The sequence below is a fragment of the Syngnathus scovelli genome, chromosome 17 (assembly GCF_024217435.2).
Source record: "Syngnathus scovelli strain Florida chromosome 17, RoL_Ssco_1.2, whole genome shotgun sequence".
NCBI lineage: Eukaryota > Metazoa > Chordata > Actinopteri > Syngnathiformes > Syngnathidae > Syngnathus > Syngnathus scovelli.
In genome coordinates this window covers 12159745-12187433 of record NC_090863.1, presented here as the reverse complement: position 1 = coordinate 12187433, position 27689 = coordinate 12159745, and the positions used below count along the sequence as shown (strand labels likewise).

At 45.4% G+C, this 27689-nt stretch overlaps 2 protein-coding genes across 18 annotated transcripts; both read right to left on the bottom strand.

Annotated features, from left to right (window-relative positions):
* Positions 1-495: 495 nt before the first annotated feature.
* On the bottom strand, positions 496-5711 carry LOC125985014 (zinc finger and BTB domain-containing protein 14). The gene is made up of 2 exons (XM_049747445.1): positions 5564-5711; positions 496-4251 (listed from the first exon to the last, which is right to left on the bottom strand). The coding sequence occupies exon 2, from the start codon at positions 4230-4232 to the stop codon at positions 3054-3056; it is 1179 nt and encodes a 392-aa protein (XP_049603402.1). The 5' UTR covers positions 4233-4251; positions 5564-5711; the 3' UTR covers positions 496-3053.
* A 542-nt stretch (positions 5712-6253) lies between these two features.
* Positions 6254-27156, bottom strand: epb41l3b (erythrocyte membrane protein band 4.1-like 3b). Of its 17 annotated transcripts, none has more exons than XM_049747383.2 (26): positions 27009-27156; positions 22832-23016; positions 21315-21473; positions 20301-20405; positions 20182-20224; positions 19961-20036; positions 19663-19881; positions 19040-19127; positions 17481-17525; positions 17013-17165; positions 16840-16937; positions 16517-16692; positions 16220-16407; positions 15303-15896; positions 14009-14062; positions 13435-13470; positions 12384-12575; positions 12034-12090; positions 11220-11711; positions 10226-10267; positions 9858-9926; positions 9646-9723; positions 9455-9553; positions 9275-9355; positions 8910-9025; positions 6254-7000 (listed from the first exon to the last, which is right to left on the bottom strand). In XM_049747383.2, the coding sequence occupies exons 2-25, from the start codon at positions 23003-23005 to the stop codon at positions 8915-8917; spliced, it is 3429 nt and encodes a 1142-aa protein (XP_049603340.1). In that variant the 5' UTR covers positions 23006-23016; positions 27009-27156; the 3' UTR covers positions 6254-7000; positions 8910-8914. The 17 variants fall into 17 exon arrangements, with proteins under 17 accessions (XP_049603340.1, XP_049603344.1, XP_049603342.1 ...); XM_049747387.2 differs by having other exon boundaries at positions 21315-21458; XM_049747385.2 differs by having other exon boundaries at positions 26907-27146.
* Between the last annotated feature and the right edge of the window lie 533 nt (positions 27157-27689).

Sequence of the window (27689 nt, the reverse complement as noted above, 5' to 3'; positions counted from 1 at the left end):
CACGATCATTGGGACTTTTGAGCACAGCGGCGCGTGCGTATGCTTTAATGATTAAAGCATCGTCAACAGTCACACAGTTCAGGCACGTAACCTCGCTCTCATTACGCATGCATGCGCACGTCCGCATACATGCGCGCGCATACATCCGTGCATCACGCGAAGCTTGTTCAGTAGTCTTTGAGAACACGCACCCAGTTGTGACGTCATTTCCGCCTACGACTGACAGGACGACGATGGTAGCAATAAGGCAACGTTGGAAAGGCTCAAAACCAAGCCGTAAATGTACACTGCTGTCCTCCCCAAACCTCCCGTGAGTCAAAGAGACGATGGGCTCCATCTAGCGTCGCCACGAAACAACAGGGCTTCCGTGTTTGACTCCCAAAGTGCGTGACCGGTTCCCACGCCACGCCACGGAGCACGAGCTCGTCCTCGTGATACGTCAAGTTTCTTCCACAAACGGCAGCAGAGCCAGAAAGTGGACCAAAATAAGTCTCATTTCTGAAAACAAAAACAAGCTACAGCTTTTATTTTTAAATGACAAATATATCACATTCAGGAGACAGTGACAGTTGATATGTTTTACTTCCAAATAAAAACAAATGACAAGTAATATTTAGATGAGTGTTGCAGTAGGTCATTAAATATACAAAAATATACTTGCATCCTGTGGGTGGAGTTTCACCTGTCAGTTATATAAAACCATATTAGACTATAGTAAAGCTTTGGTGAAGTGTGATTCTTTTCACTCCCTGATTATCTTTATTTTACTGGAAAACATTAAACCAAATAAAAAAGTTGAGTGCATTATTAAATATGAAGGCGTATAAGAGCCACACTGAAAATGATGAGAAACAGAAAGCCATGTGACGAGCACTAAATAGCATTTTGAGAAAGACACAATTACAAGCAGTTCGGATAATGAATGGATTGATAGGCAAGTTTTTTTCCCCAAGAAAAAGTCTGATGTGAATACTAGAAAAAAAGTAATTGCAATGCTACAAGAGTAAAGTGAAATTTTTATTCCAAGAAAAAAAATATTTTACAAGAATATAGTCTTACTTTTTTTTTTTTAAGGGAAGTATTACTACAAGAATTAAGTCGTCGTCTTTTTGCAGCCAGTTGTAATGTTTGGATTTCTGATCATTCATATTCAAGAATAAAGTGGTATTTTTTTAACAATAATATAAACGCAGTTCTGTATGGTTAGTAGAACAGAACAATTATTGGAGAAAAAAGTAAAATCACATTACCATTGCGACTTTATTCTGGTAGTAGTATCGCTTGCTTTGCCATTAGATGACATTCAGTTTGCCTTTTGTGTGTGGCCTTAAACGTTTAAATTAAAAGGTGAGCTCCGAGCAGCAACAAAAACAAACCAGTAAACACATACAAAATGGTGTTTTATTGTCAAAGCGTCGGAGTGGGACAATGTCATTAATATTTATATTTGTATATATGTATGTGCATAATTCCTTGTTGTGAACTCTAAATTGTGCCACAAGCTAATTAGGGTAAGTAAGCTACAGTATATACAGACGTTCATCACCAACCATTGACGCGTGTGTTACTGTATGACAGTAAATTCGTCAACGGCGACCCAACACTTTGGTATAATCGCCAAGTGACAAACGCAGGAAGAGGTCGCCTTGCTCTATCGTACAGTGCGACCAATCAATACTAACTAAACACATCCGTTTAAAAACAAACACCCACATGAATATACGCAACTCAAGTTAAAGGGGACATATCATTTCAGTTTCAAACATTGTCTATTTTCACCCAAGAATGTCAAGAGACCTGGGAACAGTTTGAACCACCCCGGTTATGTTGTGGGTCAACCTGACCTGGTAGATGATCTGGAGGGGGGAGAAAAAAAAATGGCAAAAATTAAAATACATCAACAAATAAAAGAGGAATAAATTCACTCGCCTGATCTTGATTTTGCCCTTATTTACATTGCGTTATATTCTCTGAGCGTAGAAATCTAGATTCGTTTTAGAACGACAAAGCTGCTATTTTTTCTCTCCAAATCATCCCCCCAAAAAAGTAATTTGCATTGTGTCATCAGACCCATTCGACAATCTCAAAAAGAAATATTAAAACATAAAAAGACAAGCTCATTCGGCTGGCAAATATTCTTAAAAAAAAAAGGGGGGGGGGGGGGAAATTCATTAAAAAAAAAAAAAAATCACCTGTTGCTTTTTTCTCTATAGAAAAAAATGAATAAAAAGTAACAAATTCATCACTGTTATTTTATGAGAACTAAACAGATAGGTCCTGGTTACTTTCTAGAAAAAACAAGGATTTATTCTGCTTGTTTGTTTTCATTAAAAAACAAAAATTTAACTGTTATATTTCTTGATAGTTCAGTTACAGATGATTGGAGGGAATAGAAAATGACAAAAAGTTATCGTTTCAGAATTTATACATACATATACTGTGGGTATAAAGAGTATAGCCCCCTATTCAAGTGTCAGGTTTTTGTGATTACAGGTATTAAAGAATGAGAAAGCATTTGAAAAGTTCCACAATTAATGTGACTTCAGTGCTATCCACAGCCAAAGTCCAGCTGTTCAAGAAGACTTTTCCCGACATTTTGTGTGTCATATCTGACTGACTGCATGTTGAAGAAATTGTAGGTTAAGTTTTGTCATGTATTGTACCATGGTCTCAAGTAAACCTGACAATTGAACAGGGGTATGTGCGTGATATTCTTCTTTTTGATGATGAAACGCAGAGCAGCTCGTGTTGCTTATACTTCTGTGGATTATCACAAGAAATGAGGGTTAAATTCTTAGGGGCGAAAAAAAGGCATAATACGTCTCCTTTAAGCTCATCTTGGTCATGGATGTGCATCATACGTAAAACAAAGAAAGGTAATGATGAGACCATAATTCTAACGATGCTTTGTGAAGAAAACTAAACATTGATTTTTACACGTGGAAACCCCAAAACATTGTTGAAGAACAAGTAGTAGTAGTAGTAGTCTTTTGAGAATGCCACTCGTGGCCTTTTTTTTTTTTGTTGCTGTTTTTTTTCCCCACACAGCCATCTCAACAATCAGAGTTGTGCGAGTGCGCCGCGGCAGCGGCCGCTGCCTCCAGCTTCCAGTCCCGCTGATCGTCGGCGGCGTGCTGCGAGGCGCCGGGCGACAGCGCCATCTGGCGTCGGGGGTTGCCGCTGTGCATGGTGTTCCAGTGGCGCTTGAGGTCCGACGCCTTGATGAAGGCCTTGTCGCACGAGCCGCAGTTGAACGGCCGCTCGCCACGGTGTTGCCGCTCGTGGTCCTTCAGGTGCGACTTGTGCTTGAAGGCCTTCTCGCACAGCTGGCAGGCGAACGGCCGCTCGTTGCTGTGCACGCGCTCGTGCCGCTTGAGGTCGGGCCCGCGGATGAAGGCCTTGCCGCACACCACGCAGCGGTGCGGCTTGAAGCCCGAGTGGATCTTCAGGTGCTCCTTGAGGTGGGCGGCTGTGGTGAAGGCCTTGGGGCAGTGCTCGCAGCCGTATGGCCGGTTTGCAGTGAGAAGCCGCTCCTTCTTGGCGCTGTGCTCCAGCGGCTTGGCCCCGGCGCCGGGCAGCGAGCCGTGGTCACGGTGGCCGTACAGCAGGTACTCCAGCTTCATGTCGCCGGAGGACGACGAGCCCCAGCCATGCGTGTGCGGGTCCTTGCTCAAGGCTGTGTTGTAGCCGTGCGGCTGGGGTACGTGCGAGGCTCCCGCGCCGCCCATGCCATCCATGCCCGTGTCGTAGAAGCTGTTTTTGCGCACCTCTTCCATGGCCAGCTCCTTGAGGATGGCGTCCTGCGCACGCAAGCCGTGGTCGCCGGGCGGCGCCTGGTTCTCGCGCGTCTTCATGTTGGTCAGCTCACGCTTCTGTGAGCACAAGTTGTCCAAAAAATTGATGCCCAGGATCTGACCTGACGACATCATCATGTTGATATCCTTCTTGCGTACGGCCAGTCGCGCCGTGTACATGTAGTTGAGCACCTCCTCGAAGATGTCCGAGCGGATGAAGTCCAGCTCTACGATGGAGTTGTCCTCGTCTGTCTGCTTCTTGAACAGCTTCTTGAAGTAGTTGCTGCAGGCCGCCAAGACGCAGCGGTGAGCCCGGAACTCGATATTCTCCACCACCACCACCACGTCGCAGTGCTCACCTTCCATGCGCTGCTGGTTGAGCATCTTCAGGAAAGTCGCCTTGTGGTCGTAGTCGATGTAGCGCAACAATTCAGACATGGTGTCGAATGGGAGCAACCTGGAAAGGAGTAGGGGCTTGCTGAGCCAACTCACGTAGAGCAAAAATCACACACAGTTCTGCTGCTAAACGTCGCTAATTCACTTTTCTTTAACACCGTACTATTCACTTACTCACTCCTATGCACTTTTGAACCATTTATGGAACACTCAGAGAACAGTAAAACACAAACACAACAAGCACATTCACGCAGAAGCTGCTACCAGCCACAGCTCTCACCAAGACACTCACACAGGCCACGCCTCTTCCAGGCATATCCATTTACAGCCACTACAGTTTCAATCAATACAGTAAGACTCAACACTAACAAGTATTTTGTTTTTGTAATATACTTTTCACGATTGCTGTGATTAACCTACTTCAATGAAGTATCAGCACCTGACCTGCCGCAATTTAACTCAAGAGTAGCTCTTCCCCTGGGAGCACCACACTATCAAATCCTACCTGAAATCACAATCTATCAATTCTGGCATCTCAAATGACTGATTCAATTAAGGTGAATTTTTACTTTAGGGTGCAGCATAAACGCTTAAAATGAACAGCTTTATGCTTGTGGTGTTTTAATAGAGTCGCCTACCTGGTGACTCCATTTCCTGCTTCCTATCCACCGTCCCTTCGCTGCACACGTCCAAACAATCTCAATATCCTCAACTTTGCGTTGAAACCTTCCAGACTGATTATACTCAAGTTTAGCATTTGAAACTCTGCCACCTCCAGCTTTGTCTCCTGGTCACCATATCTCGAAAGCACTCTTGAAACATTTCTCTTCACTTGAAACGGAGCTACCTGACATTTTACCCTACCGCGCCCGTACTCGTTTTCGCCTCCCGTCCACCCTCCCCATTGCTCTGAACAGTTGAACCCAAGTAGTTCACCTCCTGCATATACTCCCCGTATAATGATAAACACCGGCCTCCTCTACAATCGCATACACGCTCAAACAAAACTAAACTAGCTAAATCCACCAAGCAGGGAAACAAACAAAACCCGAAAAAAACTAAGTAAACGGCGATGGGCACGAGCCACGAACGAAAACGCACTTGAATTGAAATTTCGTAGTGCGTTTAAAGCTTCGACGGTGTGTTCAAGGCTCGCGTGACAAGCCTGCGAGAGAGGGGATATTTCACATTTCACTGCGCCCAGCCATTTTGACCAAGCACAAGCTCCGCTGGCATGTTGTTCACAGAGGAAGGGGGGGGGGGGGGTGGAGGGGCGCGAAACGAGCGCGGAAACACCGAGGAGGTCGTACTCGACACACAAACATTCTTTCTATTCCACAAGCACTTGAGAATGAAACGAAAAAGGTTCCTACCCGAAGCCCGTTTGCGATTGCCCGTGTTGTCACGCAAGGCGAGTCGACGACGAATCCACACTGACTGCTGCTGTCGTTTTTCCTCTTCCTTCTCTTTCTTGTTGTGACTGCCGCGCCGCGCAGGAAATGGCGCAGTACTCCTGCGCCACCAAGCGCACTGGAGACGCTACTGCAGCCAAAGATCGTCTCGGCCATGCCCGAAAACTCACTACGGCTTTATGACAGATAGACGGACGGATCGATAGGGTTTCATTTGATTTATATGGAAATAACAATTAGACATATTTCATGTCATTTACAGATTTAAACAATGTTTTTACTAAGACCTTTCCCAATTTGTGACTCTCAAATCATCTAAAACAGTCCCAGGTCAAATTTTATTGCCAGTCCTAAAAATAAAACAAAATAACAGGAACATTCTGATCATTATAAATTGATTTCAGTCACAAAAATACACTTATGTGTTAGCAAATTGCGAAAGCCTTCACGATATAGTCCAAAGTGCCCCCCACACCCCCATAGCACTTTCTTTGTTGGACTATTCTTTTACGTAAAAGATCATTTGAAACGCTTGGACTATATTAAAGGCTCTCCATGGTTGTCCTAAGGCGGTAGGCTAAATTTCAGAGTCTACGTATCATAGGTTGCTGACCCCAGTATGATTCCCAAAAATGATGCACATTGCAGTCGTTTTTATTGTGATGTGTCAACGTTTTATTAACCAGAGAAGCAAACTGCAATTCAAAACAGACCCACATCTGTCACTTTTCCCAAACATCGGGAGTTAAACGTACTTGGCGATGGAGACGGGTGGTGCTATGAGGGGCTGGCGTACAGCGGACACATTCAAAGCCTGAACAGGCACATTCAAATGATTTCCTTGGCGTCTTGCTGATGAAAAGCCTCGTCATAGCGTCGATGCAAACGCACACAAAAAACACTGAAATGATTGTTAAAAAAATGTAGTTCAAGTAAAAACAAAACAAAAAAATCAACAATGAGAGATGAACGAACATGGCCAAGTGTTTGTATTAAGTGGCATACTTGACGTGAAATCCATCTATAGGAAGGTTAAAGAGTGCACGCGCTAAACGTCTACGCAACTTGTTTGGAGTGATGGCTTTTCATAAATAAAAACAAAAAGCTGGCTACAACACTTACTTTCATAAAAACGCTTTTAGGTCATAAGGCAGTGAAAGCAACTTGCTTTAACTATTATTACTTTTTTTAACATCGTACAGTTTTTTCCGGGATAATCTCGCTTGGATGTGTGATGACGATAACAATAATGCCATATTGCATCCTTTGCTGCATGCGTTCCTTTCTTCTGCAGGTTGGATGGTTGCGACTAGCGGCCAAGCTGGAGTATGAGGAAGGGAGAGGAAGAGTTTCAGGTCCCGCCGTCGACAGTGGAATTCTGGGGTGTCGTGGTTATTCCTGGAATAGTGGGGGGGGGGGGGGGGGGAAAGAACACAGGTCAGTGCATGAATGTCAGCACTGAGACTCAAATTGAGGTCCCGAATGGTGCCAATAATGTTGAGAATCTTTCCCTTTTGCACAAAGTGTCCGCAAAATGGCCGCAGCAGAGACGAAGTGACATGACATCCAGCAACAGTATCGTTAGATGACGCCACATGCCAGAACGTCCTTACAGCTCTTGATGCCGCAATTTTGCAGGGTCTCCGCATGAAAGCGGCTACAGATATTTCGTTCCATCCACACCAGGTTGGAACCAGCACAAAATGGACACAATACAGCAGAACCTCCAAAGTCAAACGCCATTAAGGTCGTAGCATTAGGAACTTTTAATCCGTTATACAATCTGTTATTGTGTTTAGGTTTGGACAGTGCTTTCTGCTAATTTTGTGCTAAGTTAGGAAATGAAATGTGTGCGGCACATTTAAGCTGGTTTTTGATCTAGCCTTAACATCCAATCCATCCAATTTTCCCATTGAGTGGATTTGTTTCAGTGTCTTTAATCGACCTTAAGACGTTCCACTGTACGAGGTTCTAGCGGTGTTAGCATCGCAGGTATGTCAAGTATGGATTAAAAAAAATAAATAAAAGCAGATCTATTTGGCATAGATAGCACAGGTGTCTGGGGCGAGGCCGGCCGGCAATGCTGGCATCAAACAAATTTTACATTTAAGAGAGCACAAGCCAAGGCAAGTGTTCGCATTTGTTAAAAACAAGGTGAAAAGAAAAATCTCTCAATGTGAGGTTTGAATTTCACGCTGACAACAACTTTGGTCATTGTGTGGTCGCCCCAGCACCGCGTGTGCATCAATACTCTGCAAGGGAAACATTCAATATTTGGTTAGTAGTTCTACTTAGAAATAAACTTGGACTAATACACCAAGCAGCCAAGACAAAAGGCAAACATTCCCAAGTGTTGAGTCACACAAGCACAAGCACAAGCACCCACACGCACGCACGCACGTACGCACACAGGCTCATCCCAAACCTGCAACAATTTGGGGATTGTTGCTGTGATCATGGAGAAGGGGTCAAAAAGAACCCGAATTGGGTCAAACAGGGATTGACCCAACATTTTAGGTTAGTCTTTTAAAAGTCACATGAATGCGCCAATCACCCCCACAAACAATGTCTTATTTGTTTTTCTTTGACAAATGAAACCAAGTTGTCAAGCCATCTTATGTCAACTGCATTCACATGCACATTCACACTCAAGAGTGTTTGTAAATGAAGACAATTGAGGGGCAGGGGGGGGGGGGGGGGTCCCTAAAAGCAAACAATTAAAGGCTAAGCTAAATTTGATGTTTGACTGACTTTTGTTGCACATGAGTTACTGAGCCAGCTTTCCGCCAACTGAGGCACACCCGTGTACGCTTCAGATCAGATTTCGCTGAATGTTGGCATGTTTGCACGAGCCGGTCGAGCAGGTATTTTATCTCTCAAGAGACTGCTGGTGCTGAAGCCAAACAGTCTATGTCAATAGATCCGTATTTGATCAACTTCCTACAGGTCATACATAGTATGTACAAAAAAGTCATTTGGACTAGTTGCCTAAATTGTTGCTAAAGTGGGTTTGTGGTGTGGTGTGTAGGGTTTGAATAATGTCCAACAGGGGGAGCATTTCCACCACGAGATTGCATGAGCATGACAGCGATATTAGCGGAAAGGGATTGGAGGGCTTGTCGTTACAAGTTGAGAGCGTGATATCCCCTGTGTACGTGCGCTCAGGCTGACCTTATTCTATCCCAGCACGACAACAAAACGCATTTGCATAGAAGTATATTCAAAAAAAGAGAGAAGAGGGCCACTGTTGGATGATTGGAAGCGGGCATGCCAGAAGCGGGGAGCAGGACTGGACTGGCTGGCTTACCTGGGTCAGTCCTCCCCCTCCTCTGGCGTGATCTCTGTTTCTTTATGTACCACTACTTTGGTCACTGACATGTCAGGATGCTGCTCTTTGGCCTCCTTTATGGCCTGAGCCAGAGCCTACATGTGCACAGGTGCAGCGCCAGAAGGGGGTCACCAAGACGGGAGGCAGAGAATGGGAGGGGGAGGGGGGAGGGATAGGGAGTCACTGTTATCCAGATTTTCAAATCAAAAGCAAACAATTCCATTCATTTTGAGGCTGTATGCTTTGCCCCTTTGATTGTAAGTGGCTCAGTTGGGCACCTGAGAAGGATCGAAGACGTTTTAATTCAAAATCCAAAGAAAAATGAGCGCTTCAAAGGAAAATACCTCATCGTGGTCAATTTCGGAGTCTCCCGTGATGACAATCCTTTTCTCGATTCTCGTCTCTGAAATGCCTCCTTTCACAGTCTGACAGATTAGATAGAAGAAAAAATGGTTTCACAAAAAGCCCATTTCACAGAAGTGAGTCAGTTTGTTCCATGCCGAGTGTCAACGATGAACTCTGACCTTGGTGATGTGTGTGGTGGTGGTGGTGCTGGTGGTTTCCGAGGTGATGGTTTGGGCGCTCAGCAACACGCCGTGGTCTGTGTCGCCGTTCATGTCGTTCTGTTGACAAAGTGCGGGACAGATTTAGAGACTCGACCCGGGCCAAGTTTGAAGGCGGCATTTGATGACACAAGTTTGCTATTGGCACGCACCTCAGCAGACTCGTATGTGATAGTCTTGGTCTCTGTATGAACCACGGGCATCTCTTTGGCGCAGACCGCGTCCGCACGCTGCCGGACAATACAATAAAGAAAAACATCACCATCTGAAATGGCGCCGACTTTCTACTACTGCATTCATCTTAGTCTGGATTTATTCGGATTTAGCTAAATCGTATTTAGCTGCCTTTGGTGTGGATACTCACTGTATGGTCTTCCGGCGCTGCCTCCATCTCCGTGGCAAGAAGTTTCTTCTGCTCCACGTCAGCTGATGCCTGTGAATGAAAATGATTGCGTCACAAAGGAAATGAGTGACACATTAGGAACACATTGAAATATGGATGAATAAATATGACATAACGTGAAAAAAAAAATTGGTTTTAAGTCAAGTTGTATTTAATAGAAAGACATTTTTTAGAAAGAAAAAAAATAAGAAAAAATATGAATTGTATCATCATTTCTATTTCCATCACACATCACCTGTGGGAGATGAGGCATTTGCACTACAACACCTTGGGCAAAACAAACACATCAACAAAAGTCAGCTTGTGACCGACCAGCAAAGTGTGGTCACCTTTTCAGGAGTCACAGAAGGAGAAATCCATCCGAGAGTCGACTGGCAAGGACAAGACGGAGGATTCGAGGAAAGGAAGAGACAGACAGGACAGTGAGACGGGTAATCAGAGCAAAAGGGGAGCGAGAGAGAGAGAGAGAGAGAGAAAGAAAGGAGGGGAAATATCTGGTGGATTGTATGGAATACCGGAACTAAGCTTTGGTTGCTCTGTTGTTGCTTAGCAGGTAGAGCCATACAATGTTTTCAGTGGGAGGGGGACTTGGATGAGGTGGGGAGAAAAGACGCAGCGGTGGCTGCGGGCCAGGTGGCGCCATCGAGTAAAATGTTGCAGCACAGCGAAAGCTCGTCTTACTTGAGTGCCCAGCTGTTTCTTTTCCTTTATCCGTTGTGAGAGTAGCTGCTAAGTAATGCAAATCAAGGTGGTTTAACTTTCAAGCTAAAAAAAAAAAGGTATAATTATGATGAAAAAAATCCTGATTTATGTGGTAAAAGTTGCAATATACCAAAGGTATTTTTAGGATTTTGGAACACATCCTTGCCACATCCGTGTCAATAGTTTTGACACGAGTGTTTCAAATAAAAAGGTGCAAATTTGTAAAGTATGTGACAAAAAGTCTTTTATGAACAAGATTTTAATTTCACCACAGGAAAATAAACTCTATTTCCTAGAAGAAAAATGATTTCTTACTGAAATTATGACAATGAAATGCAGCGTGGTAAAAGTGTTCCCCATCCACTTGCTTTCCTCATCAGCTATGGGAGCAGCTGGTAAGCAAGGCAAGTGCAGGCGTTTTTAGCCATTAGCCCAAAATAAACACGAGCGGTCCAAAAACAAGCAAAAAAAAAAAAAAAAGCGGCGGCGTGAAGGTAAACTGGCTGTTAAGGGACAGCATAGCGAGTTAGCCATGCACAGCACCGGATGACACTCTTATTGTTAGGCTGCTGTCAGGGAGGGGGGGGGGGGTTAATGAGGGAATACTTTTTATACAGTTACCACTGCTAAGGGCGCGGCCTCCGAGAGCGTAATCTGAGCCACGTCGGGCTTTGACTGCTCAAAGGTCTTGGGCATCTCCTCCGTCAGCACTCTGAAGACCTCAGACTCCTCGGCTCTTGCCACCTCCGACACCCACGAGGCCATGGCCTTCTTGGGCGAGCCTTTGACTGGAGACGCTTCCTCCACCAGCGCCTCCATCTTACTCAAGAGGAGCTTTCCCACATCGTCTTTCCCTTCCGCTTCCACCTCGGCCTCCTTCAAGATGATGAGCATGCCTCTTTTGTCGGTGATAGCTTGGGACACTTCCTCTCTGACGGAACCCGGGCTCAGCCTATCCACAGACTTTTCGGACAACTGGTCGTGGGAGTCGGGGGTTTTCTCCTCGGCTGCAAAAACGTCATCGTCCATAGTGGCCGACGGGCTAATCCCCTGCGGGGGTGCTCCGTCTGCTAGGGAACTATCCGCAGTGCATTTCAGCAGATATTCTGCCGCCTGGGGAGACACTTGTCTTATTGGAAATGGTATTCGCAAGATAAACAAGACTTTTAAAGACCCACTTGGATCATATTGCATCAAGGAACAAGGATCAGAGTACATTTACTTTTGTCTGATTTAAAGCCTCTCTCTCCTAGCATGTTGAGTTTTCATTACCCAGCATGCGGTGACGCTATTAAGTTCACAAGAAAATGAAGCAACGAACAAAGCCAAAGAGAAGGAAGGACAGTGGCAGCTATGCAGAAACACAATGCAAAAATACACACATGTGCAAACGGAACCATGAAAAGAAAAAAAAAAGACCAGGGGAAAACCTCACCTCGGTCACTTTAGGTTCTGCCTTTGTCTCATCTCCGGCGGGCTTTTCATCTTCTTCCTGCAGAGGGAAGAAAAAAAGTGAGACACAAATAAACACAGCTTAAAAATTCATCTGGTATCAGTGATCAGGAAGTAGCCCAGAAATAGTGTCGCAGTGACCGCAAGAAGAAATCAATGCCAACCATGGAGAAATGATGTGATCAAGCTGCTAACGGCAAAAGACTCGTTGGATATAATGTGCAGCACTCAAATTCTTTCCCATCATCATATTCTCATGTGCACCCACATAAAATGTAATGCTCCAGTCTTATTGCTACTTTAAACACACGTCATCAATCAACCCGTGCTTACATCCTGCTGTTCCTCTTCCAGAGGTTCTATCATTGGCGGCTCGTCAGATCTGGGCGAGCGCGCCGGGGACGAGGAGAGCCTCCGCTCCCATTCAGTGAGGCCTGGGACGCTGGCGTCCGTCTCCAGGAAGGACCGCTTCAGCTCGCTGATGTTGGTCTGGTGCTTGACCATCTCAGCGGGGGGCTCTGTGTCCTATAGCGAGTGGCCAGGTGACCATAATAAGAGGGTTGAAGGCTGGGACGCTTTGCCATGCTTCAAGTATGCAAAGTCATCTTGCAAATGTAAAACATGAACAAAAATAGGGATGGAAATATACCCCTCCCCAAAAATAAAAGGGAACTTATTGTTTACATGCTTCGTAGGCGTCTCATGAGATGCAGTCAAGCCTCTGAGGTCGAATATAATTAGTAGCAACTGTCATACAAGTCTTAGAGACAAAAGTCAACCATCTAATCAATTTCGGGCATTTCAACCTCTGACCTTTAATGAGGGGGAGAAAAAAAATCACAACTCATTTCAAAATCGCACGTCTTCATCTTAGAGCTTTCGATGTTGCGTGAGTTCAAAAAACGACCTGATGCAATAATTAAGACATGCGGTGAGTTACAAAGCACCGGCACAAAACTCCCAAATCCTGTTAGTCCTTTTTAAGACAGATGAAGTTTCATCTCTGAATACTCAGAGAAGCAACTCGAGCTGCTCCAAGAAACCCGACACACTGGACACACCAATGCTCTATCAGTACTGTTAGGATTATTTCGATTTTCTTACCAACCTCCAGCATCAGATTACTGTGCTTGACAAAAACGTTTTCCCCTTTTACTCGTCTTATGACGCTACGCTGCAGGGGAGAAACAAACAGGGGCGGGTTCAGATGCTGGGAGCTTCAACAAAGCAATCGAGGACGGAAAAGCCCGGCTTCCATTTTCCCAACAAGAAGCGTCAACTAGGCTGACTTGGACGGAAGAAGACAAAATGGTGGTAGGGGAAAAAAAATAACTAAATCAGGCTTGGACACTGGCAGCAGGCAGTGAAGCGTGACGCGACGTACCTGAGTGGGCATTTCAGAGTCGTCGTCCGCATCCGACTGACAGCGAGTGAAGAAATAGTGACACGAGTAAAAAAGAGGTGAAGTGGTGGTGACAAGAAGGGGGGGGGGGGGGGGTGAAAGGCCAGCGGAGAAATGTGGCATGTGGAAATAGGTAGCAAGAAGGGTGGTAGATAAAGGGAAGATCAGTCACGCTTTATGTAGAAGAAAAAAACGAAACAAAAAAGTGCCAATTGCCAAGGTACCTTGTGTAGTGAAGTCATCAGGCCACACCGGAGAAGAAATTAGTTTCTGATTCTGGCTAGTTCTCATCAAGTTTTTTTTCTAGTAAGATGGATACCACGTTTTTTTTCACATAGTGGCACAACTGATAAGTAAAATGTACTGCATTTTTATCTTTTTCTCCTTTCAGTGTGGCCCTTTGCACTTGTGTGTTCCGACTCATACTTAGTACAACAAAGGTTTCACGTGCACAAATTGACATCAATGTAAAGTAAATAAAACGCGACATTACATCTCAGCACATGGCAGATTCATGCTTCAAAACGGCACCGTGCCTCCCCCACGACGTACAAACCTCCGTGGCAGTAATATCCCCGTCGAAGGCAAAGTCAGTTTGTTCGCTGTCGGTCTGCTTTGCCAAAGCCGCGGAAAGCATTCCGAGCGGCAAAAAAAAGGAATACAAACAGAACAACACCCCAACATTGTAAAAATGCAGTGAAACAACACACGGCTTCAGGATTTCAGCCTTGAGATAACGACAGATGGAAACAAAATGGAAATGCACGGGTTGATTTTTCGAGTCGAGACGAACGCTCCAGAGAAGGTTCGCAAAACAACAGAGAAAGAAAATGAAAAGAAGAGCAAATTACAACTGCACAAATAGCAAGCAAAACAGACTCAGAGGAAGCTCAAACCTTCAGTCAGTCCACTTTGCTGGCTGAATTTCGAAGGCTCTCATCCATCCCCATGCACATTTGACACATCTCTGCATTACATCACGCAGATCATGTGAGATCCAAGACCTTTGCTCATATCTTGGCACTGCCTACTTACACTGGAAGGGGATTAGCATTTCAATGCGGAGCAATGCAGAGAGTTGAGAATCATGGAAGCGTTCTCATGCGGTCTGGACTGAAAGGAGTCATGGATAAAAGAATAATGACACCGAGACGGGTTAGGCACAAAGCTGTGTGTTTAAATGGGATTCAGCCAGGGATTAGTAAGTAAACACTCAAAGGGGACATATTATGGGGGAAAAGTGACTTGTGGCATACAAATCGTTGAGTCTCTGGAGTGCCTGCTCATCCGAGTATGAAATTATATAATCCAATATTTTAGACACGAGGGCTCAAGACAAAAGGCGAGCTGATTGAAGTTTTAGCGCAGATTAGCATGCTAGCGGATTCCATTGTAAATGGAGGAGTTTTGCTGGATTTTTTTTTTTCTTTTGAGCTGCCATCTTTCCGCAAATAGTGGCCACTTGCTTCAGTGTCACTATGGTCGTCATGGTAACAAATGACTCACTGATTTGTCAAGACTACATTGAGCTAAACAAAAACAGTGTGCGACAATTCTTGATTATTTTGACAATCAGATATTAATTACAACTCTTGAAATACTTTTTTTTTTCCAAATGTGAAAACGCATAATATGTCTCCTTTAGCGAGAGTGTCTACTATCTTTCTTATCAAGCCAATCAAATGTGAAATGGTGACTTCTCTGGGTGATGATGATGATGATGAGTGAGTGTGAGGTTCTGAAAGTAGGACAGACACTGGGACAAGACGAGTCTCCAGGTCGGCTCTGGACTGGCGAAACAGCAGAGCGCCTTACGGGACGGGCGTTAAAGGGGTTCAACTCTTACACACCTCCTCTTCCTCTGAACTGTCATAGTCATGGTAGCCCTGGGCTATGCAGGCGGTCAGCGAGGCTGCCTTGGGCTCCAGGTAGCAGAGGCACAGCGCCAGGGGGAAGGAGAGGGTGAGGGCGTAGGGCACGGAGAAGGAGGTGGACAGCAGAAAGAAGAAGATGAAGAGGAAGCAGGGGATGAGCGACGGCGACTTGATGGGCACAAAGTTCTGAGCGCACTCAGGCAGGAAGCGCATCTCCGACAGGTCGGGGAAGCTGAGGTAGCCGTCCTCGTCCAGGACGGCCGACAGGTCGGGCAGGTGCAGGGAGAAGGAGAAGAGCGTGCCGCCGCCGCCGCGCGCACCGCCGCTTTGCTCCAGCCGCCGCTTGCGGGCCGACAGCAGCAGCGCCCGCTCCGCCAGCAGGGCCGCTTGGCGATCCGAGCGGGCCTGCTGGCGGCGGCGGCCGGCACCGTCCTTGACCGGGCTCACAGAGGAGGCCCGTTTGCGCGCGTTTTCCCTGCGCCGCCGCCGCACTTTTGTCGATGACACGGGGGATGAAGGGAGTGAGAGCTCAGAGCCGAGGGCGCTGGCGGTGAAGGCACAGGGGGAGCGCTAATGGAGGGACGGACGGACGGACGGACGGACGGGATGCGTGCATGTGCAAAGTGTATGAATGCCGATGGGGAAAGGAGGCCAATACGCATGGGCACACATGAGAAAAAGTGTGGGGTTAAAAGGAAGGACAGGAGGAAAAAGCAAATTAGTCAAGCACAAAGAAGATGAAAAGCAAAGTCTAAACTAGAAGCAAGTGATTCTTTTTCATCAGCCATAAGGAAATTCAAAAACTAAAACCGATTTCAAAGTTGTAGAATATAAAACGAGCGCAGTCTCCAAAAAGGTATTTGTCTTCGGGCACCTGCTTAACGGTCGTTTACCTTTGCTTCTTGTCTGACCGCCGTCGGGGTGCCGGCGTCGGCGGTCGTGTCGGCGCGGGCATCCTCCCGCTCTGCCTTCTCTTCCTCCGCCTTCTTTTCGGTGGTCACCGTGGTGATAATGTCCCCCCTGGCGTTGGCGGCGCTGTCGCTGTCCCTCATCAGAGTCTCGTGGTTCTCTGTGATGGGCGCTGGAAAACGCAGAAAGGCCGATGAGATCTGCGCGGGAGCCGGCGCTCGTTTCTGGACATTGAACAATGCGGGGGGGGGGGGGGGGGGGGGGGGGGGGGGGGACCTTACCTCCGTCCAAGCTCTGTGACATGTTGTAACGTTTGCTGGCGGAGCGCTCGAAGAAGGGGGCCGGTCGAATGATCTGCGAGCTGGCCCTGCGAGTTTGCGCCTGTGTCCTGCCACTATAGCGGAACTTGGAGCCCAGGGTGAGGAACTTCTTTGGGGGGGCCTCGGGGGACACAAGCCTGTCAAATGTGACACGTGTGCATGTTACATGTTAATTGTTTTGTTTTACCTCCTATACATGGATACAATCATTTTGGACACCTGTCCATTAAACGTACATGAACCAAAAATGGAAATCAATCCATGACTTCTCTTGCAAGTCTCACCTGAAGAAGGTGTGATGTTCAACGCAGACCTTCCACAGCCGCTTGGCAGCACGGTGGTTGGGAAGCTTGAAGCCGATGGTGCTTTCAAACTGCTCAAACTTGAGACCCAAAACGAATGATCAGATCGGCTAAAACAAGCGCAAAGTTTCTTCTTAACAAAATTAGACGTTCACCTCGCCGGGCCGGATTTTGATGTAGAAGTTGTTCCTCTTGTAGGAGATCTTGAGGATTTTGGGCCAGGCAAAGCGGTTGATGCGCAGCCTGTCCCTGTAGATGAGGAGACCACTGGCACACACTCCTAACATGATCTCCACACCCTCCGAGTCCTGGGAACAAACACACCGGGGGATGATCAAGTGACCCCGATACAGCACCGTTTATAGGACAGCACTGACTGTTATCGGGATGAAGCAGGCAGGTGGCGAGTGGAATCAAGCAAATGGTCCTGCTACCTCAAAATAGGACTGGAGGGGTGCCTTAAGCAAGAATGGCGGGTGACATTATGCTCTCAGGTGGAAGCCATTTTGCTAGGGGGAGAGCCCATCCAAAGCGGGAAGTCTTACTGGGATATTGAAAAGTGTGTTCAACCACATGCACATGTGGAACGCGCACGCACACACACACAATAAGCAGCCGCTTACCTCACCCGGCGCACGAGCCAAGCCTTGATAGAGACGCCCTACCAACTTTGCGTTCGGTGAGAGAAGAGACAAAACAGGGAGGCCGGTCTGATATGCTGGATAACGTTTTAGCATTTATCAACAGGAGAATGAATACTGGACTGGACTTTGAGCAATGACGCTCGCTCAGTCTTATCGAGCCAACGTTATCTCCTACCATCATCTGATAACACTACGCGAATGCAATAACTTTTTCCAATGTTTGTTCTTGACGGGTGATAACAGATTCATGGCTGATTGACATCTTAAAGATGCCAACTCGGCCTCTGGCAAGCCAAAGGAGATGTGGTGAAATGATGAGTCAGCAGTGCAGCGATGGCGGTGGTGGTGGTGGTGGTGCAAGTGAGGCATCGCAGTGGCAGCCATGACTGCTAATAGTGTGCGTCAAATGGATTTGTTTCAAGTTGCTTTTAATTAATCATTCACTCAAGACAGATAAAGACTTTCCTCAAATCAACGACTCATCAGAACAATGAAGGATCAAACTCTAACGTAAGTTAGGGAGTGAGCGTTGTCACAATTAGCCAGTAGCTGTAATTGACCCCACCCGCCAAAAAAAGGTTTCCAATTTCCCGTAGATGCGACAAGCTGGGACTAAAGGAGCATTTTTAGCTCTAACCCTAGCCCTAACCCTAGCTTTGAAAGCCTAGTTACAAACCCTAATCTTAGAAACCCTAAAAGGAGTCTTGCTATGGCTAATTAAGGTTTCAAACCAAGGTTAGGGTTTCGAACTAGGTTTTAAAGCTAGGGTTAGAGTTTCCAACAAGGGTTTCTAAGATTAGGGTTTGTAACTAGGCTTTCAAAGCTAGGGTTAGGGCTTGGGTTAGAGCTAGGGTTAGAGCTAGGGTTAGGGTTAGAGCTAGGGTTAGGGTTAGAGATAGAACTAGGGTTAGGGTTTCCAAGGAATCTTGCTATCGCTAATTAAGGTTTCAAACTAGGGTTAGGGTTTCCGACTAGGGTTTTAAACCAAGGTTAGGGTTTCGAACTAGGTTTTAAAGCTAGGGTTAGGGTTTCCAACGAGGGTTTCCAACTACTTTTAGGGTTTCTAAGATTAAGGTTTGTAACTAGGCTTTCAAAGCTAGGGTTAGGGTTAGTGTTAGAGCTAGGGTTAGGGTTAGAGCTAGAGCTAGGGTTAGGGTTTCCAAGGAGTCTTGCTATCGCTAATTAAGGTTTCAAACTAGGGTTAGGGTGTCCGACTAGGGTTTTAAACCAAGGTTAGGGTTTTGAACTAGGTTTTAAAGCTAGGGTTAGGGTTTCCAACGAGGGTTTCCAACTACTTTTAGGGTTTCTAAGATTAAGGTTTGTAAGTAGGCTTTCAAAGCTAGGGTTAGGGTTAGGTTTATAAGGTTATCTCGCTACACATTCCCCAAAGGGTTAGGGTTTTGTTGTGTCACTTCAACATAGTTCCTTGGCCCCAATATGCCACAAGCCTTAGGCAAAGCTCACGCTTTCTATCAGACTAGGCCTATGTGCACAATGACAAAGCAAGCAGAAGAATAGAATTGAAGCCTTCTTCTCACCTTGGCATGGTGGAGATCCACACCGTACATGGACAGCTTCTTTGCATTTTCCAGGAAATGCATTTCCGCTTCAGCCGGAGTCATCCCCCTGATTGAACGACACCAACAAACAAACAGGTACATTGAAGAAAAGGACTGCGGAAAGCAGAGAACACTGGAGAATTCAATCAATTTCAACAGAAAGCAAACGAGAATTCAGTTGCATGGCATAAAATCCAAAGCGAATCAATTTCCTCTTGTTGCGTTTGTGGATGTTTTCAGCTGAATGTCCACCAAGCAGCTGTGAGCGCATTCCATTTTTAGCAACAACGGCCTTTAGCCTCGTACCGACTGCTACTGTGCTGCGTCCCTGCGCCCTCAACCGCATCAAATCACTCCCAAATCGTTGCGATGCAGAGAGAACATGACGCTCAGACGCACAACAGATGGCCCCCACCCTCCATTTGTGGAAAGTCACAAATCCAATTTCTGGGAACATGTGTTGCCTTCCAGAGCAGCATCACAAAAGATGCTAACAAATACAACATCACTTAAAATGTTCCTTTACTGGGTTAAAAAAACGGTGGAGTCTCTGAAGATGTGCGATTAGTCATTTAAGTGGGCACTACTTGAGTGTCACCTACTTATAAGTCTTGTGGAGCTCCATGACTTTCTCCTCCAGCTCTTTGGTCTGGTTGGGTGCGAAGCGTAGCTCGCTGATGTAGTCGCTGCCCAGCTCCTCGGGATCGTAGTCGCCCAGCTCCGACTGTACAGTGTACGAGCCCAGAACGGTGTGGGTGGCGAAGGAACAGGGGAGGCGACCAGAAACCACGTCATCTCTGAGCTGCAGGCACAGGTAGTACCTAAAAGAGTGGGGAGAAAACCATTAGAAAAACTTAAGCTGTCAAAGAAAACACCAAAAAAAAAAACAAGCCAACAGACCTTGTGATATCCTCGGTCAGTTGGGAGGGGTCTGGAGGGTAGAACTTCACATTAAAAGCAAAGTTCCAGGGACCAGCTGAGAAGAAGAAAGAAGTTTGGATAGATTTTATCAAGCAGTTTTTAGTTTTGCTCTGCTTGCCCCCAGGATAGGAACATGAGCAGTCTTCTTATTATTTGCAGTGTAGCCATTAGAAAAACATCTTAAGTCAAAAGACACATACTCCTGATCTGCTTTTTCAGGTCCTTAGTAGGATCCAGCCAATTCTGTCAAGACAAGAGAAAAAAAATCGTCATCTTTTTGTAAGCAAACCAACACATGGTCTTGACATTGTCACAATACCTTCTGTTGCTCCACATCTCTGTAAGTAATCCCAAAGTAGTCCTTCTCTAACAGATTGAGGTGATCGCAGACTTTGTCAAAGAGAACTTGACCTTTGACCCGCTTCTGTGAGGAGTCAACAAACATGTAGCTGACTGATCAGTATACAGTGTTTAATATTCCAATGCCATCAACCAGGACAATTTATGCGAGTTAAATGAGTGGAAAAAAAAAGGGGGGGGGGGGGTCACACGCCTATTATAGTTGTCAGTTGAGCTATTAGCTTAGCAGGACTCGCACTTGTAACCACATTGAGTGCATAGCTCTCCTGAGAACTGTGCAGCGTTCCTGTGTGATTATGCAAGAGCCACAAGGACAATTGGTAGGAGACTTAATCCCGCCAGGATGTCTCTGAGGGTATTAGCGGAGTCTTGTCAGACTAATGCAGCGTGCTGTTGGTGCTGTGACAGCAGCTCAACACTTTTAACCCTAATTGCACCGGCATGGCCTTCACACACACACAAACAAGAGGGCTTTTCAAGCTCTAGTTCGATTCATATTTTCCTGGCCACTACAAGATTTTAAGTAATTCTGGAATAATCTTACCGTCATGTTAATACGGCCATATCATGGAAAAATATCTTGTGTGAAATGAAACAAATCTTGTGACAATGCATCTAGGAGCATGCCGTTTTGCACTTCATCCCACCTGTTACGTAACCAGACAAAGTGAATTATAATGCTTAATCATTTGTGGTTTTAAAGTAATGATGTCACCAACATATTGCAACAAAAACATATTATTTAGAAGAATACATAACAATGTCATGAGATGGCAGTAAGTAACTGTGCAGCAGGTTTACAATTTTCATCTGTACAACGTAATAAAATGATCAAGGTTACAAGATGGTGGATCATGTCTGTGAATATGTCCTGGTGATGGCAAGCAAGTTTGGAAAGCATTTAACCATGTTTAGGGTAGGTAAGATAAGCTACTCCTATTCACTTTGCATTGGAGACAAAGCTCTCACTCACCTCCACAGTCAGGGTGTAGTCAGAACCATCCAATAGTGTCACTTTGCATTGCATGATCTTCACCTTCTTCATTCCTTTTAAAGGAGACCTGGACAGACGACTGGTGGATGACTGGCGGGACTCTTGGTCTTCCTCTGGCGTATCCTGATGACAGAGTATCTGATGAACATTAATTACATTACCTTTACAGTACACACACCAAAATCTAATGTCTACCAAATTAACAAACTGTGGATAATACTTGTTTTTTTTTAACGTGCACAGAGGGAAAAAAAATGTGTGCGTGAACATAATATCCAAATGCGTGTTATTCAAGAAATTACGGTATGCATTTGGCTGGATGAATGATCTATAAAAAAAATATTTGGAGACCACAGAGACCATGCAGCTTCCCCTTCCCTAACACTTCATGGAGACATGTTAAACAAAAGCACCAGTTCTGTCACATGTCTGCAAGACAAAAATAGAACCACCGCTTCTCCAAATGAGTTCCTGTCCCTACTGGATAATCAAACATTATTCACAGACGGTTTCAATTACAGGCAGGGGTCGCAACGTCTGGCTCCATTACAGAAAACGACCAAGGCCCAAACAGTAAGTATAACTAAAAAGATAAAAAACTTGTTGAAGTTTATGTAACCATTATGAGCTTACTATGATTCATATTCAAAGCATGAAAAGAACCCTTCCGTAATTTTGTCCTGGCAGCAAAAGCCACATTCTAGCTTGGGTCAGTGATTTTGCACGCAAACACATAGCAGTTCCACTTTTTTTGCATCCAGCTCTTAAAATTGGGACACTGGCCAAAAGATCTCAAGCGGTCATCACTCTTGCATTTTGGCTCAAACTTCAGCCAAGTTATGACGCACGCAAAAAAATGGACAGCTGCATCCTCATACCAAACGCCGTTACCAAGAGTGTGCATTTCAGTTTGGCAGAAGATTTGTTTTGGGATTGCCGATAAAATGAAAGCTTCAAACCAGCTGCGTTGTGTGAACGAAAAAATAAATAAATGCAGATGATGACCACACATTTGCAGCTCGTAAAGACTGAATAAATGCAGTCTGCCGTAAGAAAGCGTGCCAAGAGGTGGAAATTCTACAGAAGCTTTAATATACATTTTATTTTTATTTTTGATGAGTTGTGCAATGTCATGTCTGTTGCAGGATTTGAGTTCTCCTTATAGAAAAACAAATTGAATTGTTCTGTACTCGAATATTTGGGTTGCTAGGTAGAATTACTTTATGGAGGCACGTGGGTGTGTTGGGAATCCGAACGACCATGGAATGTATAGCAGGTGGTTTGACGATAAGGAGGCGCCACTAGAGAAGTCCAAACTCTGTTAAAAAGTGAATGCTATGACTAAAAAGTCCAAGTCATCATTTTACCAGTGGAATGTGAACTCGTCCCCTCTTTGTCATGTGTTCCTTTGCTGCAGGCTCAGAATGATCACTTTTCCACACAAAGGCACAATTGTCTCAGGCTGAGCTCGATATGATACAAGTGGACAAGCTGACCTGTTCTTTCCTGGCCGGCGTGCTGTGCCCCACGGCGGCGGGAAGCTGCTCCAGCTGGTTCTGAGGTGAGGCGGGTTCAGCAGCTTTTGGGTTCTCCTTGGGAGCCGCTACGCTCTCCTCCTGCTGCTGCTGCTGCTGCTTGGCCTCAGAGTCTGCGCCTGATTCGGTTGTCATGGTAAATTACGCTGGAGCGGAAGAAGGGGAGGGATGAGTCAGCTTAAGGAGTGCCGTACACAGCTCGGTAAACCTAACAGACATTCACCAGAGTGAGATAAGCAAACATTTTAAAGTAAGGCTGAATCGTTGATATAAACAACCCAACAGTTATGGGTTTGATTTTAATGTATTATTTCTGCTCGTGTTGCCTGTATTGACTAAAAACATTTTGTGGATTTCACAAAGCTAATTGCATTGAAGGGGAACAAAGTGAAAGAAAACCAAGGCCACGCTACATCCTGCAGATTCTAATCTCAGCTAATGAGAGAAAACGTACGACGGTGTGTTTTGCAGCTCGACAGATAGTATTTGGTGCTCAGGGGGGTGGGCCCCACTGGTCTGAACTACCCGGAGGCTGTACTTGAGAGATCAGAGGGCATGTGTGCAAGATTTGTGAGTGTCTGCTACTGTGGGGTTGCTAGCGGTGAACGATTGCCATTCTGCAGCCGCCCTTCTCCTCCTCCCTTCGCCTCTATTTATAGGGCTCTGTTTACCCGGCCGGGGTAGCGAGGATGTCGGGGACACCGCGGTGATCAACAAAGGCAGCACTGTGGTCTGAGGTGTTCCCCCAAAAGATGCTTTGCACCAAAGATTAAACTGAAAGGATAAAGATACTACAAACAAAGTAGAACTAAAAGCAGCCCATTACTACTTTTGTATGCTAACGACACCACCGTATGTTTTAATGCTACAGGCATGAGACCTTCACATTTCAGGCTTCTATCACATGTAACACGATTACAATAAGAATGGGATACCACACTCTTATGAATATATGCTACATCAAAAAAATCATTGTTCAAAGAATAATGAAGAGGCCAAACACATGTCAACAGTAGCTAGCGACACTGGCCAGGCAGACTCTAATCTTCCAAAACTTCCAGAATATAAACGACAGTCAACACAAGGTTAAAAAAAAAAATCGACCTGAGGTGTTGAAATGAATGGCGCTGATTTAAAAGCGGCTGTAAATTCCACCTCAGGCATTGGTAGCAATTCTGAAATTGCTTTTTGGCTGAGTGGAGATAACTTTGGTCACTCCGAACGTGCTGATCAGGTTGCTTTTAAACACCCGCATGATGTAACTTTGCAAAAAGTCAGTAACGGAATATGATTGACAAGCTTTTGCAGCAGGAAGTGATCAAGTCGCACGATCCAAAAGGAGGCGCAGTTAACCTTTGCCTCCTATGGGCATCTCGGCATGATGAGGAAGAATACATTCAGTCACGCAACAACAAAGCACACAAGTGGTCTTGTGCGTGGACTGCCACGGGCATTATGCATGAAAGAAAGATGCATTCACTACCCACGACTCATTTCATGATGGTATAAAAAGAGCGAGGCGATCCAAGTCAATAACGACAAAAGTCACTGGAGTCTAAGCTTGGACAAGGCACTTACAGAAATTGCTTGATTCAACAGCCAAAAGTGCGTTGAACTCAAGGCTCAGCCTTTATCGCATTTAGAATTCCAGCATGTTCAGACTCCGTCATCAATGTTATCAACAAATACTGGAAGTAACACTTGTACGGCAAATGTTCCTCTTAAGAGTATGTTTTGTGCCATAAAATAAGCGATGGTTGATTTCCTTTGATCGCCAACCCTAATTAAAATGACAGTGAATGGGGTATATTACATCGATGTCACTGAGCGCCTGCCTCAGTGCTGACTGGATGGCTGGTAATCTCATTCTGAAAGGTTCATTTGAGATCATCACGCATATATGCAGAGGATGAGCAGCGGCCATCTGCGCCGGGTGCCATTAGCCGGACTGCAACACAGCTGGGCTGCTCGCACCCCACTCCCCGACCCGCTTACGCTAGCAAGCACCCCTGGAGGCGTGCTGAATTTACATCGCCGGCGTTTTTCTGACACGTCACGCCGGCGATGGGAAGCCGGCCCCTCCCGACACGGGCTGCTGACAGCTGCCGCACACAATCCCAGCCGCTGTAACGGAAAACCATGTTGCTGGGTCTGGACGTTTGGATTAAGAGCTTCCAGATCCCTAAAGTGCTTTTAAGTGGCCTGAATTGCAGACAGAAGGAGGGCTGCACTATTGATTTGTTTGGTCCAAAACAACCTGTTTTCTCATCTGTAATCATGTGATTAGCTTCATTTATATGCATTTGTTGTCTTTTTACACTGAATTTAAGGTATTCAACTATTCTTGATCTTGAATTGTGACTCAAATGAATGATAATCATTCTCTCAGGAAATAATGGGATTAAAAAAAAAAAAAATGTTGCCATGCTTGACCTTGATTGACTGCAGAAGTACAAAATGACCACAAGGATAACAATTAGGATTAGACATGCGTACTGGCAGGCAAATTCAAAAGTTTGGAGGCATTTTGTTTTTAATTGTACAACCTTGGGGGCATAAACTGATTGCGCTACTTTTCCAAGTGGACATGTGGAAAACATTCCCTGGCTACGCTTTCACATTTCACTGCTGAGTGCGATGTGTCGTACCGGCCTTAACCATTCCAGATATCCAAACAACCAGGGATCTGTTTTCATCTTCAGGGTCTTCTGCCAGGAGACTCAGTCTGGCTGCTCTCAATCCAAGCGAGAGCCATATTTCACGTATGGAAAGTACAAGGTCATCCAACAGGCCGTAACCCCCTCCCCCCCCCCCCTTTTTTTTGCAAGCACACTCAACAAAATTCCATAAAAAATTCAGCCAAGTCAGCAAAAGGATTCTTGCGGCTGTTTCGCCAACCTTCCGTTGGTCTTATTTTTGTGACACCTAAACTATAAAATGGAAACTACAAGGTGACCCACTATGAACATACACACAATGCAAGCTAACTTTGGTCACAGCATCACAGCACGTCTCCACCTGCTGATCTGATCTGGATTGTTTCTCCACCAAGGCGGTTTTGTTAGGTCAGCTATGCAACATTATTACTATTGTATGCTTGAAAATCCCTCGTAACGCCGCTGTGACAATCATCTCTTTACCAGTCCACAGCAGAAAGTATCAACAAAAGTAACTCAACACTTAAATCAAAGAGCATTGAAAAGTGGGACCGACCAGTCTTTACAATGAAAACAAAAACTAAAGCATTCAGTGCTAAATTCAACTGCTTGGTGAAAAAGCTTGTTTACTGTGCCTTGCGATGAATCTGTTTCTTAAAAATGTAAGAAGAGCCAAAGTGTTTCCTGGGGGGGGGGGGGGGGGGATGAAACATGAGTTACACACAATAAAAACCCAGAGTGATGGCTCATTTTTCTAAAAACTCTGACATCCACTCCAAAATCTGAGGATGTGAGGAGTTAATATCAGGCCAAATTTGAGCACACCATTGCTATTCCTGGAAAGTTGACACAAAATGGGAATAGCTACACAGACATGCAGTTATTAAGCAGATGAATGGACAACAAGGCCCATAATGTTGAACAACAGCATAGTGTGCGTCTCAACAGGCAGGCAGGCAGCCGATGGAGATCAGCAACTGGAGGGATGCGAAGATGCTTCCCAAGCAGCCACACCGAGTGAGTGTCACCCTGACCACGCCTACCCGCAGTGCAGATCATAAACTGCTCCACAATGTGTGCCTTCCTGGCCGACGATAACCTAACAAATTCCAACCTCCCTCGCGACAGCTCTGCGCCGAGCCACAACCGGAGGCGTCATTTTGAATCAAAGTTTGCACTCGAGAGTTGTTTTCGTTTCACTTTTTTCCCCCCTTTTGCCTCGAGGCTGATACATCAAACAAGCTAGCTCACCTTTTAAATTGTAGCCTAGTAGCTTTAGCCTCACGTCAACTTTAGCCTCTCGGGCTAACGTTTAGGTAGCACAGATGAGTTATTTGAACGTAGCTATCCCAATAGAAACATCACTATGTGTCACCTACGCACGTTCCCAATCCTGAAAGAGGCGCCTCTGACGTGATGATGATCTCCCCTCCTATTTACCGTGACGTTACATACAAAGGTGACAAAACTGTTTTCATTACCAGAACCAAAGACGTTGCTCGCTGGGCTGTTTACGCGGGTTGCATGCGTCGTGCGTGGGCTCGTGTTGCCTGACAGCACCGTCGCTCTACCGCCGTTCGTTCTCCCTCCCTCCGTCCGCCCTCTGCCCTCCCTCCCTCCGCGCCGTCCGTGCCGACGAGTGAGGAATTGTGGGAAACCGAGGCGCGTGTACGCAGACACTGGTGTTGCGTGCGCGTGCACGCATGTACGGGGCAATTAATATTTTTTTTATACGAAATGATGCAGCACGGTGACGTCATCAAGTCCCCTTCTACCAACTGTGCGTTGAGTGGGTGCACCAAAATAGGAATATGAATTAATCATGTTGTCATTTTCATACTTAAGAATATTTGATATCACGTTCCATTATTTAATCCAGACTGTCCTCCAATAATCTACATTAGTCCCTGTAGTATTTGTTGCGTTCATTTTTTCTTCAACTTGGTTAATTAAACGTATTTCATCAATTCTTTTATTCATTCATTTCACCAAATAATTTGTAACGGGATCAGCTGTAAGAAAAAGCCTAAGATAATGGATGGATTAATGGATAAACTAATTATATTTATATCATAAATAAAAAGGATGTTAAATATGATAATACTATTTAGCCACAAGATTATGACCAATGCAGGCGAAATATGGCGAGCAGGCTACAAATG